Source organism: Chlorocebus sabaeus, chromosome 7, assembly GCF_047675955.1.
Source record: "Chlorocebus sabaeus isolate Y175 chromosome 7, mChlSab1.0.hap1, whole genome shotgun sequence".
Taxonomy (NCBI): domain Eukaryota; kingdom Metazoa; phylum Chordata; class Mammalia; order Primates; family Cercopithecidae; genus Chlorocebus; species Chlorocebus sabaeus.
In genome coordinates this window covers 72,873,980-72,894,832 of record NC_132910.1, presented here as the reverse complement: position 1 = coordinate 72,894,832, position 20,853 = coordinate 72,873,980, and the positions used below count along the sequence as shown (strand labels likewise).

The 20,853-nt window shown below is 36.7% G+C and overlaps 1 protein-coding gene across 2 annotated transcripts in view; it reads left to right on the top strand.

Annotated features, from left to right (window-relative positions):
* Nucleotides 1-20,853, top strand: part of BBS7 (Bardet-Biedl syndrome 7) — a 54,679-nt gene that overhangs the window by 16,549 nt on the left and 17,277 nt on the right. For both annotated transcript variants that reach the window (XM_007999699.3, XM_007999698.3), the window contains exons 8-13: nucleotides 1,286-1,416; nucleotides 5,538-5,622; nucleotides 6,964-7,066; nucleotides 8,785-8,977; nucleotides 10,465-10,539; nucleotides 16,775-16,840. In XM_007999699.3, the coding sequence (XP_007997890.2) occupies nucleotides 1,286-1,416; nucleotides 5,538-5,622; nucleotides 6,964-7,066; nucleotides 8,785-8,977; nucleotides 10,465-10,539; nucleotides 16,775-16,840 (653 nt within the window). The remainder of the gene's footprint in view (nucleotides 1-1,285; nucleotides 1,417-5,537; nucleotides 5,623-6,963; nucleotides 7,067-8,784; nucleotides 8,978-10,464; nucleotides 10,540-16,774; nucleotides 16,841-20,853) is intronic.

Below are 20,853 nucleotides of genomic sequence, written 5' to 3'. Positions count from 1 at the left end.
GGAGTCTTTGTTATGAAGCAAAGAAAAAGTGCAGTGGGTCAGAGAATAGTCCTGTTTTCTAAGGAATTTCTAACTTTCTAAGGAGAATTTATAACTGATTTGGTAGATGTTCAGGATGTTCATATATTCATTTATTCCTTCAACAAATACTTATTAGGAGAGACAGAGTAAAAAGAAATAAATACATAAGACAGCTTTACCTAGTCACCTGAAGAAAATAAAACAGGGCAGTGTATTGGAGAGTGATGATAGAAGGAGGAGGGTCACTTTTAGACCAGGTAGTCAAAGATAGCCTCTTAGAAGAGGTGAAATATGAACTGAGATCCAATTGATAAGAAAAAGAGTTAGCAATATGCAGATTTGCAGGGGAAAAAATGTTTCAGGAAGAGGAAAAAGTAAGTGCGAAAGATTTGAGGTGGAGGTAGATTTGATTCATTTGAGGAACAGTGGGAAGGTCAGTTTGGCTAAATGCGTTAACATGGCAGGAGATGGAGTCAGAGAGGTAGAGTAGAGCCAAACTGTGTAAGCCTTGGAAAACAGTTTGAATTTTAATCTAGGTGCTGTAGGAAGTCATTAGAAAATTGTCAGTGGGAGTGTGACATTTAATTTACTAAGCCTAAACAAAACAAAGGACACTGTTTGGAGAATGGATTGGAGGGGGCGGGAGGAAGCAGGTCAAAATTGGAAGCATGGAGACCAGTTGGAAGAGTTATTATAATTTATTCTAGTCTAGGCTAGCTTAGTCTAGGCTATCAGTAGCTGGAAACCTAAAGGAGACAATTTCAGTATATATTGTGGAGGTAGAGAAGATGGAATTTGCTAGTGGTTTTGATATGAGGGGTGGTGAGAAAAAAAGAAATCAGAGATGTAGCCCAGAATTTTTGTCTAAACAGCTAGGTAGAATAATTTGTGGAGATGGGGGAAGACAGAGGGAGGAGTAGTATTGAGGGGGTATGGTAAAAAGGGGAATAAAGAGTTTTGTTTGGGGTATGAAAAGTTTAAGATGCAGATGTCTGTGAGAAGATACCAAATTGAATATATCAGTCTGGAGCTTTGGCCAGAGCTGGAGGGAGATATAAATATAGGGGCCATTCTCACACAGATTATATTTAAAGACCTGGAAATAGATGAATGTGGATAGACAAGAGAAGAGCACTTCGTTTTGCTCAAAGATTTTTACTCAGCATTCTGAGTCGGAATATGTGTTATTTTCATTCTTACTTGGCATATACTTGACCATAACTATTAGTCTTCTTAATAACTTATCACATATCTCTTTTTAAAGGTATTTTGTGTATTGACAGCTTTGACATTGTGGGTGATGGGGTTAAAGATTTACTTGTTGGGAGAGATGACGGAATGGTGGAAGTGTATAGTTTTGATAACACAAATGAACCTGTTCTACGATTTGATCAGGTAAGTTCATTTAAAAAGACTATATATGCTTATTATTTGTCAAATTATTATAGAGATGACAGATGATTTGAATTTTATTAAGTGAAAATATATTAAAATCTTGTGTTTGGTTTAAAATATTGCTATTTTGATGTTATCAGAATCTTCTCCAGACTTCTCTTATGTTTGAATAATAGACTCTTGCCTTTAAGCAGGATAATAAATTACTTTTTCATTATACTTTAAAATATTATTATAAGTATCTAAAGTATTAAATATTTTGCCTTAGTTTATAACGTATAATGACACTTTATAGGAGTAATATTTATATGTTTGGTTAATATAAGTGAGTCTGTTGTTTTAAAATAATAAAATTTTAGGAATAAACTTCATATTGTTAGGACAGTATCAGAAATAACCTTAAGCAAAAGGAAAAAAGTAGCAGTTTCACTCTACCCATTCAAGGGCTGCCTGTAGAAGAAGAAATACTAGATAAAAGTAATTTTAGTTCACAAATTTTAAATGTAATTAAGCTGATTTATGCCAAGCTATAAAGTTACATAGAGAAGCATTCTGGCATAAATTGAATCTTTCCTTTTCATGAACTAGTGTTCTCCAATCCAGGGATTCCCTATCCTGCCTCATATAGGACATACTGAGGCTATTAAACTTAAAGAAAATAAAAGAGTTCACAACTCAAGTGTCAACTCTTTTTTTTTTTTTTTTGGTCTAATTTCTCTACTAGTGGTACCTCCCAATCCTAACTTTAACTGCAGTTCAGAAAATACAAGTGGTTTGAAGCACAGGTAAAGTATATCATTTAGAAAATATAGGGATAAAAATGTTACACAGTTGAGGTTATTTTTTAGATTGGTTTCAAATTTGTTCATCTTGTTTTGGTGTAAAAAGTCATCCTGCTAATGAGGCAAGTAATAGTCTAGGTTTAGAAATAATAATCCATTGTTGATGATCTCCTGCTTTTTCTCATCAGCCCTTTGAGAAACTTTCCTATTCGGACCCCAAGTCTCCTCTTTGACTTTTATTCTAAACCCCAGAAATGTCATAGCATTTACCTGTTCTGCCAGGTCTGGCACTAAGAAATCCTATCTTCCTCTTATTTCTTCTGTCTATCCTATGACAGAGGTCCTGCTTTCAGGTTATGCTTAGGTTGGGAGTACTCTGCGTCATCTTGGATTCACATCATCACTTACTATGTTGCTTTTATAATCAGGAGGAGTCCTACTGTCTGACACAGTCTGGACTGGTAGATGGTTGATTAATCAAAAAAGATAGTTAAGGGGTAAATCATAAAAAGAGAAAATATGTATACCTTGAACATTGCATTTTAACTTAAACTTATATATTCATTTGCCAATATTTTGAGGAAGGACCAAGGTCTTTTTTTGGTAAGTTTAGTTCCATGTTTTCTTACATAAAACTTATCCATAGTATACTGCCCAGGATCTCTGATTTTATGGTTATAGGATCCTTCCTTCCTTCCTTCCTTCCTTCCTTCCTTCCTTCCTTCCTTCCTTCCTTCCTTCTTCCTTCCTTCCTCCTTCCTCCCTCCCTCCCTCCCTCTCTCCCTCCCTCCCTCCCTGCCTTCCTCCCATTCTTCCCTTTCTTTCCTCCTTCCCTCCCTCCCTCCCTTCCTTCCCTCCTTCCTTCCTTTTTCCTTTGTTTTTCTTTTCCTGCTCCTTGCAGAACAAGGCTACCCCATAGGCAGTGTGCAGAGTAGCCCCAATTTTTTTATATAAGTACATAAGATAAATGAATTTCATTAAAATGTTCTATTAGCAAAAAAAGTATATAGAAATGAACAGTTAAAAAAGGAAATGAATAGTTTTAAAAATATTTTCCAAGTATATTGCATTAAATATACTCTTTAAAGTTGTAATTAATAGTTCCCTGATAAACCACTCAGAAAGTGAGAATGTGCGTGTTTCTATTGGTTGAGTAAAACATTATTCTGCAAGTCAGGTGATTTCCAGTGTTTTGTGTTCGGTGAATTAAAGGAAGATCTAATCAAGTTGTCAGATCAATAAAAAACAATTTTTTGAAAACTTTTACTATACACATCAACTGGACACTTGTTAAAAATGCAGATATTTAACCCCACCTGTAAATCTAACTTTATGTGATTTATAATCAAACCTTTGTTACTTGAATTTCTCAGGTAATTAGCCTCAGGAACAACTATCACAGCCTAATTTGCAGGATAGCTCAGAGGTTTGCCCCCTATAGGGTAGGTGAAGAGAACTAGTGTTTTGTTGATTGTCCGGTTTAATGCTAGTGTCCGTTCCTTCCACTCCCTCCTTTAAAACAAAGGTTCTCAGTCTTGCCTGCTAAGAATTATATACCAGAGTTTTTCAAACTGCTAGTCAAAACCAATTAGTGTGTTGCCAGTGCAGTTTTTAAAAAACAAAATAGAATAGATTAGAACATATCAGAGTATTACACAAATCTTTTAAGTTAGATACATTGCTTTATATGTTTATGTGTGAATGTACACCAGATTGTAATATAAAATTTATTGCTTGCTTTCCAAATAGCTTGAAAGCCATCGACCTAGAGTGTTTGTTAAAAACAGAGTGTCTGGTCAGGCACAGTGGCTTACACCTGTAATCCCAGCACTTTAGGAGGCCAAGGTGGGAGGTTTGCTTGAGCCCAGAAGTTCAACACTAGCCTGGGCAACATAGGGAGATCCCATTTCTGCAAAAAAAAAAATTAAAAATCAGCTAGGTATGGTGGTGTACACCTGTAGTCCCAGCTACTTGGAAGGCCAAATTGGGAGGGTCACTTGAACCTGGGAGGTTGAGGCTGCAGTGAGCCATGATCATGCACTGCATTCCAGCCTGGGCAACAGATCAATGTCCTGTCTAAAAAAACAAACAAAACCAAAAACAAAAAACCAGCTCCCTGCATTATTTTAAAAGAAAGAAAGAAATAAAAGAAAAATACAGATTCCTAGTTGAGTTACCTAAGTGGTTGTCAAATAAGTTTGGGAAGTATTGCTTAAAAGATGGTTATTATAAACCCTGAGTCATCTGAAAAAACTTGATTTCTCTCCACAATAGCAGTTTTCCTAAAGATTCCATATAGGTTACCATCTTCTTTATTTATCTAAAAAACTATTTTGAGAATACACATAAGAGATGGTGCATGGAATTCAGATAATAGACTAAACTTACAGGGTATTTTGCTTTTTGCTTATGTAATTTCCACCCCCCCCCCCCCCCCCCCCAGACAGAGTCTCGCTCTGTAGCAAGACTGGAGTGCAGTGGCATGATCTCAGCTCGCTGCAACCTCCGCCTTCGGGGTTGAAGCGATTCTCCTGCCTCAACGTCCCAAGTAGCTGGGACTATAGGCACGCACCACCACGCCCACCTAATTTTTTTGTATTTTTAGTAGAGATGGGGTTTCACCATGTTGGACAGGATGGTCTCAATCTCTTGACCTCGTGATCCGCCCACTTTGGACTCCCAAAGTGCTGGGATTACAGGCGTCCAGCCATCGCGCCCAGCCTTGCTTATGTAAGTTTTTAAAAAACCTTTCTTTATGAAAATAAACTGGCCGGGAGCTATGGTTCACGCCTATAATCCTAGCAGTTTGGGAGGCCAAGGTGGCAGATTGCTTGAGCCCACGATTTGAAGACCAGCCTGGGAAACACGGCGAAGCCCCATCTCTACAAAAAATAGAAAAATTAGCCCAGGGTTGTGGCACGCACCTCTAGTCCCAGCTACTCTGGGGCCTAAGGCGGAAGGATCGTTTGAGCCCAGGAAGTCAAGGCTGCAGTGAGCTGTGATTGCACCACTGCACTCCAGCCTGGGTGACAGAGGGAGACGTTGTCTCTAAATAAATAAATAAACTATTTTAGCTCATTAGATGAGTAGATCGTTAGTTGAGTGGTACCCACAAATATACTAGGATCGTTTTGAATCTTCTTTCCCAAATTTAAAAACACTGAAGTTTCCTGCCATTTGTTCAAGATATTTTGTCTTTCTAATCTGAGTGTCTGCACATAAGCATTCAGTAAATATATGTTGAATGTCTGGAGGCAGGGAAAACGTTGTGTAGCTTATTTTTTAATATGTCTGAATTTTTTAGTTACTAATGAAGTGCTTGGTCTTAAACTTCCATAGATATTGTCTGAAAGTGTCACATCTATCCAGGGTGGTTGTGTAGGAAAAGACAGCTATGATGAAATCGTGGTGTCCACATATTCAGGTAAAGTAAATGATAATAGGTAATTGAAGAAAGAGTCAGCGACAAAAAAATCTAAACTTAATAAACTGCTTTTGATGTCTCTTTTTAAAAAAGAGTTATAGTAGTCCCCCCTTATTCATAGGGAATCTATTCCAAGACCCCTAGTGGAAGCCTCAAACCTCAGATAGTGCTGAACCATGTGTATATTTTTTTCCTATACCTACATGCCTGTGATAAAGTTTAACTTACAAATTAGGCATAGTACAAGATTAACAATAACGAATAATAAAATAGAGCAATTATAACAATATGCTTAACATCACTACTCTTGCGCTTTGGGGCCCTTATTAAATAAAGTAAGGTTACTTGAACCCAAGCACTATGATACTGCAACAGTTGATCTGATAACTGGTTTGGCTTCTAAGCGAACAATAGATAGGCTGGTAGCAGGTATCATATACAGCAGGTGATATGTTGGACAAAAGGATGATTTACATCCTGGGCAAAATGGAGCAGGATAGCATGAGATTTTATCACCCTATTCAGAATGTTGTACAATTTAAAACTTAGGACTTATTTCTGGAATTTTCCATTTAATATGTTCAGCCTACCATTGACTATGGGTTACTTAAATGCAGAAAGTGGAATCGTGGATAAGGGGAGGCTGCTGTGTTAATCAATCACTCTTACTTATAGCATTAAAAACTTTCTTGGTTAAAAAATAAGGAGAAAGTATAGGCTTCTTGATTTATAAAATAGTTGATATTTGAATAATACTTTTTAAGAGTGTTTAGCATGTCACTCTTACCTTTATTAAATTATCTTATTTGATTTAAAGAGAAGTACTTATTGAGATTTATTTTATGTTTTGGACTATGTGTGTGTCTGATAAAAAACTTTTATTTTGAGACAGGGTCTCAAAAACTTGCCAAAACTTCTTTTGAATTGGTAATTTTTGCATCCTCATAGTAGTCATGTGAGAGTTTAAATTTCCATGAAAGTAATTTTTTAAAGGCAATTCTTATTTTTCAGCTATTTTTGAAATTGCTAGACTATGTTGACTTACTCCATATTTTAAATCTGTTAAGAAGTAAGAGATTCCCTTCATTATAGTATTATGGTATTTCAGGCAAAAAAAAAAAAAAAATGATATCATGAAATGCTTAAGTAATTTCTCTATAGTCTGAATATTTTCCAGCTTGATTTTATGTTTTGTTTTTGAATGAAGTCCTAGGGTTAAGATAGGCTGATATTGGTGGACAAAGGGGCATGTACATTGGAGTTTCTGCTACACAATGCATAATTTATCTTTTTGAACACTAGCAGTACTAAGTGGTGCGTGACTGTAATTCATCTCTACAGGCTGGGTTACAGGTCTGACAACAGAGCCCATTCATAAGGAAAGTGGACCGGGAGAAGAACTAAAATTTAATCAGGAGATGCAGAATAAAATTTCTTCCTTACGGTAACTTTGAGTTTTTTATTTGCTTTTTTAAAAATCTCATGAAGTGTGTGGTTGTTGCTTTTTATTACTTATAGATGGAGTATATTTTATTGGAAAGAATTATATAATTAATCACCTTTTAAAATGAAAGTTTACAGTTTTGAGAAAATTAGCAGTAAGTGCTGATTAATATTTTGGAGACAGAAATATACTTTTTTGTATGCCTTATTCTGAATTGACTTTTTCTTAGGTCAAGAGTTGTATTTTTCTTTTTTTCTTTTTTTTTTTTTTTTTGCATCATAGACACTTGTAGTGTTTTATTTTTTGATTTTCACAGACATTAGAAATAAATCAACACAGATGGCTGTATTATTTCTCATTAACTCTAACATTTACTCTTCCTGTGGACCCTTCTGAATCTGTAATGTTGGCTTATAAATTTTCTTAACTGGAACTGAGTAATGTTGACTCCCCTAGACACAAGAATTGCTTTTATGGTATGCTCAATTTGACGTGTACTATGAAAAGGGGGACCTCAAACTCAAATAAAGATGCTTCATACAATAAAGAAGTGGGAGTTGCTGAAACTTTTAATGACTGCTCTCCCCATTTCAACCCATGCTGACCTTTTGTGGAGTGAAGGATGATCTTTTTTTGGTGGTAGTTGAAGGCTACAGAAACTTTTAAGGCAGCAAATGCCACAAGTACTAGTAGCACAAGCCATTTCACCAAAGCCACCAGAGTGCAAGCTGTAATGTTCATGCAAACAAGTATGCCAGATTCATTCAGGATATCCTACTTCATGCAACAAGGATACAAGTATAGTTAGTGACTACTCTCTCACATCCTCAATATAGTACCTTTTATTTATAACCAAGTCTACCATTTCTTGATTCCACACTGGAATGTAAGCTTTACGAGAAGCTCATGTCTGATTTGTTCATTTGATACCCAAACACTGCTAGGTACATAGGAGTAAATATGTAATATTTAGCAGTAAATATTTCTTTAATGAATGAATCTTTTCCTTTGTTCATCACACAGATCCCTTCCAAGCTCCTCCCTAGACTTTTCCTCCTAAATTGTGGCTAGTTAAGCCTCATGTTGTTCTATCCCAATGACTGTTCACTCCATTTGCATGTGGACCTTCCCCTTAACTGGAGCTCTAAGCAATGCCTGTGTAGTTCAGTCTCAGCAGAATCCTCTCCAACACTTGATAGTTAAGCTGTACCACTGGCTCATGATCATCCTTGTGGTCCCCAAAATGCTAATATTCTGCAGCTTCCTTTTTATTTTTTATGTCTTCCCTAGTGTCTTACTGAAAGTTACATGTTTACTAGCTTCACACATTTTGTCTCTTTTCATTAAGTCTAGTATGTTCTGCAATATTAATTTCTCTTCTCTTTAGTATAGTAAGTTTCTCTTCTGATTAGTATTTTATGTAACTGTACTAAGATTCCTGTGTTAAGATTATTTTGTAGCCTATTTTTTAAAACTCTCTATTAATATTGCTAGTATGGGACTGAGTAGGTGTTTTAATTTTTGGGTTAAGGATAAATAATGTGGAATCATTTAGTCAGTCATAGAAGCAAAAATTTTGTTCCCTTTATTTTTATTTTATTAGCTCAACTAATAAAAACACATTTTGTAAAAGCAAATGTCTCAAATTTTTGTAAACATTCTAAGGACCTCAAATGTTTATACTTACATTTGACAAATTTGTGTATGTTTTTCTCCAGGAATGAGTTGGAACATCTGCAGTATAAGGTATTGCAGGAAAGAGAGAATTATCAGCAGTCTTCTCAATCAAGCAAAGCAAAATCAGCAGTACCTTCCTTTGGTATAAATGATAAATTTACACTAAATAAAGATGATGCCAGTTACAGCCTTATCTTAGAGGTACAGACTGCAATAGATAATGTCTTAATACAGGTGAGCAAAATGTCTAATTTCTTAGTTTTATGACTGGATCTATTTTACAAACCAGTCATATGTACTAATTATTATTGAACATTTTTAGTTTTAGACAGTAATTTTTTATTTTTTTATTTTTATTTTTTTGAGACAGAGTCTTACTCTGTCACCTAGACTGTAGTGCAGTGGTGCAATCTCAGCTCACTGTATCCTCCACCTCCCAGGTTCAAGTGATTCTCCTGCCTCTCAGCCTCCCGAGTAGCTGGGACTGCAGGTATGTGCCACCACGCCTGGCTAATTTTGTATTTTTAGTAGAGACAGGGTTTCACCATGTTGGCCAGGCTGGTCTTGGACTCCTGACCTCAGGTGATCCACCTGCCTCGGCCTCACAAAGTGCTGGGATTGCAAGCGTGAACCACGCCACCCAGCCATAGACAGTAATTTTAAATGTTTATGGCCTTTTAATCTTCCTTTAGATTGTTTGCTCATAGATTATTTGAATTGTATTTTTACTTTTTGTTTGTGTACTTAATAAACCAAAGATGGGCTTAAATTTTAAGAAGAAATAGAAAAGACAGTAAGGTTTTTCTTCTTTGGCTACCCTCTGGGAGAATCTTAACAAAGATGTGACTTAGAAAACTACCATATTTAACGCCCTTGCTAGAACTTTTTCTTTTTAAGCCCCAAACGTTAAAGTACAGCTTGCTCATTAACCCAATAGTTTCTGGTAGGTCAACAGGCAAAGTAGAAAATCCTAAAGGGTGAAATTTAGGGGTAATAATGTATGACTCCATTCATCAATGTATACATTTGCTGACTTATTTAAATTAGAAGGTATTCAGGAAGTAGAAAAGAATAATAGGATGAATAGAAAACAAGCAAAAGATAGTAAACCAATCACAAAATGAGAACATAATAAATTGGAGGAAGAGAAGGTTTAAAAAGACGTAATGAAGATATCAGATTATTTTTAAAAACCTAAAGGCAGAAAACTCTCTTAAGTAATGCTAGCTCATGGGTTGTTGCATTGAGCAACTCTGGGAATGCCATTCACGTAGAACACAGTGCAACAGCTTTGTCCTAGAAACTGCCTCTCCAGAGGAGACCAAAAATTATCTTCTTTCTGTGTTACAGGTGAAATTGAAACTGCTAAAAATGAATCAGAATGGCCATGTGATTATTTATAGCTCATAGTAACATTTTTAGTACTTTACAAAAATAAGTGGGAGAATTGGACTTCTAAGGGGGTGGTAAGAGATTATATTCTGTGATTTTTATATTCCAAGTTAGAACAAAACAGGTGATTGTAAAATAACATTTATTCTTTATTATATTTATTTTCTAGAAGTATATACTATCAAGTATAAATTAAGAGAATTCATACTCCCAAATTTAAAGATGAATATAAACTAGAACTAAGGAGAACTCTTAGAGAAAACATAATTTATGAACATTTTTAGGTTTTCCATCTAAACCTTCTATTTTTTTTTTAATATTGACTGTAGAGTGATGTTCCAATAGATTTACTTGATGTGGATAAAAATTCTGCTGTTGTTAGCTTTAGCAGCTGTGATTCTGAGGTGAGTAAAAAATATAAAAGAATTCTTCACATACTTTCATTTCTATTATGCCATTTTGATTAAAGTCTATAAATGCTGTTAGGTTTTGATGTTTCTTTTTCAGTCATTTCTTATGTAACCTCTCCTTCAAAATCTGTGTCGGTTCTCTTTCCCTGTCCTCAGTCGAGAAACCTAGTGTTGTCCTAGATTCCTTCCTTTCTGTGATCTGTTACAGGTTGATATCCCTTATGTGAAATGCTTGGGACCAAGAAGTATTTTGGATTTTGGATTTTTTTAGGTTTTGGAATATTTATTTTATACTTACTGGTTCAGCACCCCAAATTTGAAAATCTGAAATTCTGAAATGCTCCAGTGAGCGTTTCCTTAAAGTATTATCTTGGCACTCAAAAAGTTTAGGGTTTTGGAGCATTTTAGATACTCAGTTTGGGAATGTTCAGCCTATAGACCCAATTAGTCAGTTTCTGTCAGTTCTACCTCCATGGCTTTCATACTTCTACTTGGCTTCATTCCTACCCCTGTTAACTTAGTCCAGGCCCTTATCATGTCTTCCTTGAACTACTTTATACATTTCTCTGCCTCTAGTCTTGCCTCTGACTTCTGGGATATGCTGTATGTACACTACCACCAGAAAGTCTTCCTTCCTAAAACACAAACATGACTGTATCTTTCTTTTCTCAAAACCTTTTAAATATTCCTGATTTCCTGCTAGATATAAATATAGATTCCTTATTGTGGCATAGAAAACTTTCCATGATTCAGCTCTTGATTACATCTCTAACTTCTCTCTCACTGGCTGCTACCGCCCCTCCCATGCACATTATTTCTGCCAAACTGAAGTTCTTAAAATTCCTGAAAATGCTATATAGTTTCACACATCCCTGCATTGGAACATGATCTGTTGCTTCCCCTGCTCTTCCTGCCCTGCCCCACTTTTTCTAGGCTTGTTGAATGCATAATAAACTTCATTCAACAGACTTTTATTGAGCACTTAACATGTGCACAGTACCTGAGATGAGATCATGTCAGTGCTTTTGGACATGCTTTCTATATCTCTTCTTTCTGCTTAGTACTAGCCGATAAGCAGTCTCAGAGCTACGTGTGACTCCTGAAGAGAAGTTCAAGGTGTAGATAAGATTTGGATTAATTGCATTGGAGAAGGCAAGCCAGAGCAGGAGGAGATGGTAACTGGAGTTGGTGGGTAGTTGTATTAATATGTATTTTATTTTTATTTTTATGCATTGGCACTGCTGCAGAATATATTTTACTTATTTGGTTTTTGTTACTTATTTACTTTTTTTAAGACGTGGTCTCACTCTGTTGTGCAGGCTGGAGTGCAGTGGCGTGATCATGGCTCACTGCAGCCTCAACCTCCTGGGCTCAAGCAGATCCTTCCACCTCAGCCTTCCAAGTAGCTGGGACTACAGGCACAAGCCACCATGCCTGGCTGATTTTGAAATTTTTTGTAGAGACAGCGTCTTCCTATGTTGCCCAGGCTGGTCTCAAACTCCTGGGCCTAAGTGATGCTCCCACCACAGCCTGCCAAAGTGCTGGGATTATAGGCATGAGCCACCATGTCTGGCCTTATATATTTTTTAAAAAGGAGGAATAAAAGAGTAAAGTAAAATATTGATAGATATAAGAATACTTTTCTTTCTTTCTTTCTTTCTTTTTCATTCTTTTTCGTTCTTTCTTTTTCGTTCTTTCTTTCTTTCTTTTTGTTTCTTTCTTTTTTTTTTTTTTTTTTTTTTTTGACGGAGTCTTACTCCATCACCCAGGCTGGAGTGCAGCGGCACAATCTCAGCTCACTACAACCTCCACCTCCCAGGTTCAAGCAATTCTCCTGTCTCAAGACTCCCAAGTAGCCAGGACTACACACACACACCACCACACCCGGCTAATTTTTGTATTTTTAGTAGAGATGGGGTTTTGCCATGTTGGTCAGGCTGGTCTTGAACTCCTGACCTCAGGTGATCCACCCACCTTGGCCTCCCAAAGTGCTGGGATTACAGGTGTGAGTCACCATGCCCAGCCTATTTTTCAATATAACTTCATAGTAAAAATTTTATTTTTAATAAGAGATTTTATAACAGTTGTATTACATTATCAATATATGGTTTGTCATCCCTGTTTGAGAACAAAACACAAAAGATATGGCCTACATTTTTATGATTATTTAGAAAATCAAGTTAACATAAACTTAAGATCTTTGATTCTTAAGTTACTATGAAAGATTAATCTGTTTTAATTACATCACTGAAGGATTTTTTGAAATGACTATTTCATACTAATTTAAAATATGTTTTCTAGGGCAGTGGCTTTAAAAAAACTTATGGAGATTTCAAGTATACACAAAAGTAGAAAGACTAGTATAATAACTTGTATGTACCCATCACTAATTTTCAACATATGGTTAGTCTTTTTTTTTTTTTTTTTCAGAGATGGGGGTCTTACTGTGTCACCTAGGCTGAAGTGCAGTGGTGTGATCATAGCTCATTGCAGCCTCAAACTTCTAGGCTCAAACTTACCTTCTTGTCTCATTCTCCTGAGTACATAGGACCATAGGCATATGCCATGATCCCCGGCTAATTTTTTTTTATTTTTTTACATTTTGTAGAGATGGGGCCTCACTTTGTTGCCCAGGCTGGTCATGAATTCCTAGCTTCAAGCTGTCCTTCCACCTCCCAGCCTCCCAAAGTGCTGGGATTACAGGTGTGAGCCACCATGCCCAGCCCAGTCTTATTTTCTCATGCTCTTCACCCTCTTCCCCACTCCCAAACCTCATCCCAAACATATTATCTGTATCATTGATCAATAAACACTGTAGTATATAATGTTTGTTTTTAATCATACAAGAATATATTTACAGCTTGGCACCGTGGTTCATATGTGTAATCCCAGCACTTTGGGAGCCCAAGGCAGGTGGATCACCTGAGGCCAGGAGTTCAAGACCAGCCTGGCCAACATGGTAAAACACCCTCTTTACTAAAAATACAAAACAAGTAGCTGGATGTGGGGGCACGCGCCTGTACTCCCAGCTATTCGGGAGGCTGAGGTATGAGAGTCAATTGAACTCAGGAGGCAGAGGTTGCATTGAGCTGAGATCACACCACTGCACTCTAGCCTGGGCAACACAGCAAGACTCTGTCTCAAAAAGAAAAAAAAAAAAAAGAATATATTTACTTTTAAATTGATCGGTCCTCTCTGTTGAGTTTAAATGATTTGAAATTGTAATGTTTGAGTTTTATATTTTATATTACCATCCTTTTTATTTCTTTGATTATTTAATTAAAATAGAGACATAGTCTCGAAAATAACATATAAATTATCTTATGTTGCTATGTCTGTTTTTGTAATCCATGAACCTAGCTACATTTCTCTATTTCTAGTAGTTTAATATTCAATTTCAAGAAGTTATAATATTTGAAAGAACTCCTCTAGGTTAGTTCAACAAACATGTATTAAGTGCTTACAGTGTGCTAGGCACTGTGCCATTTGCTGGGAATAGAGAGAAGAGATATTTTCTTTCCTCTGTAAGTATTTGTGAAAAATCCAAGAGATTCAATATCAAACTCTGATGTATGTGCCTTTATAGTATACACATTTTGTATTAGTCCATTTTCACACTGCTGATAAAGACATATCCAAGATGGGACAATTTACAAAAGAAAGAGGTTTATTGGACTCACAGTTCCACCTGGCTGGGGAAGCCTCACAATCATGGCAGAAGGTGAAAGGCACATCTCACATGGTGGCAGACAAGAGAGAATGAGAGCCAAGAGAATGGGATTTATAAAAACATCAGACCTCATGAGACTTATTCACTACCATGAAAAACAGTATGGCAGAAACCACCCTCATGATTCAGTTTTCCCCCACTGGGTCCCTCCCACAGCACATGGGAATTACAGAAGTACAATTCAAGATGAGATTTGGGTGGGGTCACAGCCAAACCATATCATTGCACCCCTGCACCTCCCAAATTTCATGTCGTCACATTTCAAAACCAATCATGCCTTCCGAAAAGTCCCCCAAGTCTTAACTCATTTTTGCATTAACTCAGAAGTCCACAGTCCAAAGTCTCATCTGGGACAAGGCAAGTCCCTTCTGCCTATGAGCCTGTAAAATCAAAAGCAAGTTAGTTACTTCCTAGATACAGTGGGGGTACAGGCATTGGGTAAATACAGCCATTCCTAATGGGAGAAATTGGCCAAAATAAAGGCTACAGGCCCCATGCAAGTCCAAAATCTAGCAAGGCAGTCAAATCTTAAACCTCCAAAATGATCCTTTGATTTCATGTCTCACATCTGGGTCACATTGATGCAAGAGGTGGGCTCCTATGGCCTTGGGCAGCTCCACCCCTGTGACTTTGCACGGTGTACTCCCCACTCCTGGGTTCTTTCATAGTCTGGCATTGAGTGTCTGTGACTTTTCCAGGCTCACAGTGCAAGCTATCGGTGGATCTACCATTCTGGGGTCTAGAAGACAATGGCCCTCTTCTCACAGCTCCATTAGGTAGTGCCCCAGTAGAAACTCTATGTTGGGGCTCCAACCCCACATTTTCCTTCCACACTGCCCTGGACAGGTCCTCCGTGAGAGCCCCGCCCCTGCAGCAAATTTCCGCTTGAACATTCAGGTGTTTCCATACATCTGCTGATATCTAGGCGGAGGTTCCCAAACCCCAATGCTTGACTTTTGTGCACTGACAGGCTCAACAACACAGGGAAGCTGCCAAGGCTCGAGGCTTCTGAAGCCACAGGCCAGGCTCTGCGTTGGTCCCTTTCAGCCACGGCTATAGTGACTGGGACACAGGGCACCAAGTTGCTAGGCTGCACACAGCATGGAGATCCTGGGCCTAGCCCACAAAACCACTTTTTCCTCCTAGGCCTCCAGGCCTGTGGTGGGAGGGGCTGCCATGAAGACCTCTGACATGCTGTGGATACATTTTCCCCATTGTTTTGATGATTAATGTTTGGCTCGTCATTACTTATGCAAATTTCTACAGCCAACTTGAATTTCTCAGAAAATGGGATTTTCTTTTCTATTGCATTGTTAAGCTACAAATTTTCTGAACTTTTATGATCTCCTTCCCTTATAAAACTGAATGCTTTCAACAGCACCCAAGTCACTTCTTGAATGCTTTGCTGCTTAGAAATTTCTTCTGCCAGATACCCTAAATTATCTCCCTTCAAAGTTCCACACATCTATAGGGCAGGGGCATAATGCTGCCAGCCTCTTTGCTAAAACATAGTAAGAGTCACTTTTGCTCCATTTCCCAACAAGTTCCTCATCTCCATCTGAGATCACCTCAGCCTGGATTTCATTGTCCACATCACTATCAGCATTTTGGACATAGCCATTCAATAAGTCTCTAGGAAGTTTCACACTTTCCCACATTTTCCTGTCTTTTTCTGAGTGCTCCAAACTGTTCCAGCCCCTGCCTGTTACCCAGTTCCAATGTCACTTCCACATTTTTGGGTATCTCTATAGCAGCACCACACTCTACCAGTACCAATTTACTGTGCTAGTCAATTTTTACACTGCTGATAAAGACATACCAGGAACTGGACAATTTACAAAAGAAAGAGGTTTATTGGACTCTCAGTTCCACCTGGCTGAGGAGGCCTCACAATCATGGAGGAATGTGAAAAGCATATCTCACATGGTGGCAGACAAGAGAAAAGAGAATGAGAGCCAAGAGAAAGGGATTTCCCCTTATAAAACCATCAGATCTTATTCATTACCATGAGAGCAGTATGGGAGAAACTGGCCCCATGATTCAATTATCTCCCACTGGGTCCCTCCCATAACACATGGGAATTACGGGAGTACAGTTCAAAATGAGATTTGGGTGGGGACACAGCCAAACCATATCACATTTGGTGTTTGCATTGACAGATTTTTAGAAGAATTCTTAATGTTTAAAAATGTTATCGTAAAAACTCAAGATGGAAAGAGCATGAGCTTTAGATCGGAATTTGAATTCCAGTTTCATCACTTAATGGCTGTGGGGAAGTTATTTAACTCCTCATAACCTCAGTTTCTTCATCTGTTAAAGCTTAATTAGTAAAACTTAGTGCATAGGGTTTTTGTAAGTATAAGTTAGAACATGTTTCAAAAGCACTTAGCACCAGTGACAGGTACTTAAGTAAATGGTAACCATTATTATTATTGATGCCTTTTTTTTGTTGCTAAAAACATAGATTCATTCTTTTCCTCCACTTTGTATTCTTCCCAGTCAAATGACAACTTCCTTCTCGCCACTTATCGGTGCCAGGCAAATACTACAAGGCTGGAACTCAAGGTAAAAATATTATAAATTACCTTTACTTGAATGTTTAAATTTCCTTTTTCCTGCTGGTATGTCTTATAACATATGATTATTTGTTTGCATTTAATTTCTCCCTGAAATGAATTGTTTTGGAGTAATGAATTTTGAATGACCAGTTAAGATATAATTTAGCCTAGACCACAATCTCTGCTATTATTTCTTAATCACCTTCTCTAAAATTATTGATTTTTATATTTTAAATAGAAATTGGGTTTTGCCATGTTGCCCAGGTTGGTCTCAAACTCTTGAGCTCAAGCAGTTCACATGCCTCAGCCTCCCAAAGTGTGGGATTACAGGGATGAGCCACCATGCCCAGCCTAAAATTATTGGTCTTAAAGTTTCCTCTAACTGAAAATTTTCTTTCAAATTTTTTATTATAGAAAGTTTCAAACATTTATAAAAGTAATGAATCCCCATGTATTAATCACACAGCTTCAGCAGTGATCAACTCATGGCCACCTTGTTTATGCTATCATTACTACCCTAAAATATTTTCAAACAAATACAAGATACTCATAATTTCATTAGTGTGTCTAAAAGATAGGTACTCTCTCTTTTTTTAAACATAACTACACTATTATCACACCTAAGAAAAATCAATAATAATTTTTTAATATTATAAAATATTTAATGTTCAGATTTTACTGATTTTTGTTTTACAGCTTGTTTAATCCAGTCATCCTTTTTTTTTTTTTTTTTTTGAGATGGAGTCTCGCTCTTGTGCTCTCGTCGCCCAGGCTGGAATGCAGTGCCACAATATGGGTTCACTGCATCCTCCAATTCCCAGGTTCAAACAATTCTCTTGCCTCAGCCTCCTGAGTAGCTGGGATTACAGGTGCCTTCCATCACACCTGGCTAATTTTTGTACTTTTTTTTTTGTTTCGTAGGGACGGGGTTTTACCATGTTGGCCAGGCTGGTCCTGACAGTCATCTTCTAAATTAACTTAGTTATTAAAGTATCTGAGCATTTGCCATATATTTTCCTGCCACCTGAATTTTGCTGATTGCATTCCAGTGATATCATTTATTATCATACAGTCTAGAGAAAACCTTTTAAAGTTTTCTCTAGCAATTTAATGACATAATCATTTTTATAATTAAATACTTACCATAGCACACAAATCTGTTTTAGTTATTTATAGTGGGATTAGTTTTGATAGACGTATGATCTAAAAATTAAGGACTGTAACTTTTTTCCTGGTGTTGCTGATGTTTTGAAACTCAAAGGTTTTTTTATTTTTCAAGAGAGATGCTGTTACACAATATTTTTTTCACATCTGGTTAAGGAAGTTCCAGTTAAATATGATGTTTCCCCTGAACAATTCATTTTGGTCTGCATACATTCCTTTTTATGTACTTTGAAAGAAAAATGGAAAACTAGGATAAATTTATTTCTTAAAAAAAAAAAAAGTATCAGTAAGTGACCTAATTAAACATTTTACATTGAGCAAGTTTCTGCTAACAAATTTGAAAGTTGAGTAAAAATTAAAAGCAATGTTTCACTTTTTTTGTTGTTGTTTTGTTTTGTTTTGTTTTTTTGAGATGGAGTCTTGCTCTGTCACCCAGGCTGGAGTGCAGTGGCGCAATCTTGGCTCGATGCAACCTCTACCTCCCTGGTACAAGCGATTTTCATGCCTCAGCATCCCTAGTAGCAGGGATTATAGGCGTGCACCACCATGCCTGGCTAATTTTTGTATTTTAGTAGAGACAGGGTTTCACCATGTTGGACAGGTTGGTCTCGAACTCCTGACCTCAGTTGATCCACCCACCTTGGCCTCCCAAAGTGCTGGGATTACAGGTGTGAGCCACCACACCTGGCCATGTTCCCCTTTTTTTAGTTGGATGTAATAATTTTAAAGTGTAGAAGAAAGACAAAATGCCTGAAAAGAGCCAAGAAAATTATGAAAAAGAAGAAAAGTAAGGTGTAACTTGCTTTGCCATATGATAAAACATACCATAAAACTACCATAATAAAAATAATGGAGGATATTTCCAAGCCTAAATATATAGGCCATACAACAGAATAATCTAGAAATAGAACCCAGAATATATTTCACATTTATGGGAATTTAGTGCGTGACATTTCTATTTTAATAGAAGGGAACACTTGTATTAAATCACTATTTCTGTTTAAAAATTACTGTTGACACAACTAACATCCATCTAGAAGAAAATCAAATGAATTGTTATCTTATGCCATATATAAAAAATAAATTCAGATGAATTAAGTACCTACTTATTTAAAGAAAGAAGACTTAATTGTCTAACAGTAATTGTCAATAACGTATAAACAGCCTGTTGTTACAATAAAAACCACCAAGCAAGGAAAATAGGCAAAGGATATGGACAGGCAAGTCACAGAAGAGAAAATTAGGCACAGTGGCTCACACCTGTAATCTCAGCACTTTGGGAGGCCAAGGCGGGCAGATCACTTGAGGTCAGGCGTTCAAGAACAGCCTGGCCAACATGGTGAAACCCTGTCTCTACTACAAAAAAAACAAAAACAAAAAAGTTAGCTGGGATTACGCACCTGTAATCCCAGCTACTTGGGAGGCCGAGGCATGAGAATCGCTTGAACCCAGGAGATGGAGGTTGCAGTGAGCTGAGATTGTGCCACTGTACTCCAGCCTGGGCAATGGTGTGAGACTCTGTCTCAAAAACAAACAAACAAGCAAAAAACCCAAAACACAGAAGAGGGAATCAAAATAGCTAACAAACAAAAACGTTCTACCTCATCTTTAGCCAGAGAAATTCAAATTAAAATAACAAAAAGCAGTTTCTTTTATCTAGCAGAATGGCAAAAAATTAATAGTTAAAGAACAACATCACTAGGGGACGGGGATGAAGAAAATGACACTGTCAGTCATAGCTCGTGGAAATAAAAGTTGTTACAACCACTTTGGAAAATACATATTAGCTCCTTTGGGGGAATCTATTAATAGCAATAAAATAACAGTAATACACATACAGACATGAATATAATTAACTGCAGCATTGCTTGTAGAAACAGAAAAGTAGAACCAAAGTGAATACTCATTAATGATTGAATGGTTGAATAAATAACTATTTATCCATATCTTGGAATATTACACAGCTACTATAAAGAATGAGTTGATTTATACAGATTAACACGGAGGGAATTTCATAAAACACACAAAATGCGGATAAAATCTCTCTATATAATTTGAATATATTTTTATTTATATTAATATAAATATGAATAAATGTATGAAAAGAAACACACCTGTCTGATATAGCCAGTTATATAATATGGGAAGGCATAAGTGGGATGGGAGGAGCAGCAAGGTGGTGGTGATAGGAGAGGCAGAGATAAGGGGGAAAATGTGAACATTAGAAATGAAAGCAAAGATGTGTAGGATATCCAATAGACTTAGTCATGTGAAATGATATATTAAATTAGGTCCTTCTCTTAAATTAGATCTTCCCAGCTCAGTGAATTACTATTTCCTGTTAAGTATGTTGAATTCTCAGGATATCCAGCCAGTTATATTCAGAATAGCCCAAAAGAATTTCCAGTTCAAATATGCCATAATTAGATTATATGTATACATCTCTATTTTCACAGAATGTCAATAATTAAGTTATTTGAAACATTTTTTCTGTCAATATATTTTTATAATAACAGCTGTGTGCTAAATACTCTTTTTTTGTACCTGTACATGGAGAAACATATGAAAGCATAACTACCAAACTAGTAATAATGATCATCTGGGGTGGGAGGATTTCAGGTGACTTACATGTTTGTCCAGATTTTTCTTTATTGTTTGAATTTGTAAATAAGGAATATTAATTGTTATGCTGATTATTACAAAATAATTTTTCATATAAAATTATTATATTCTATATTAAAGCTCTTTTTCTTGTGGGAAAAAATCTCTGCCAATATGAGCTTATTACTCTTTAAAAATTAACACCAAAATATAGGTTTATCAGATCTATTTTTTGTTTTCTTTCTGTAGTTTTAC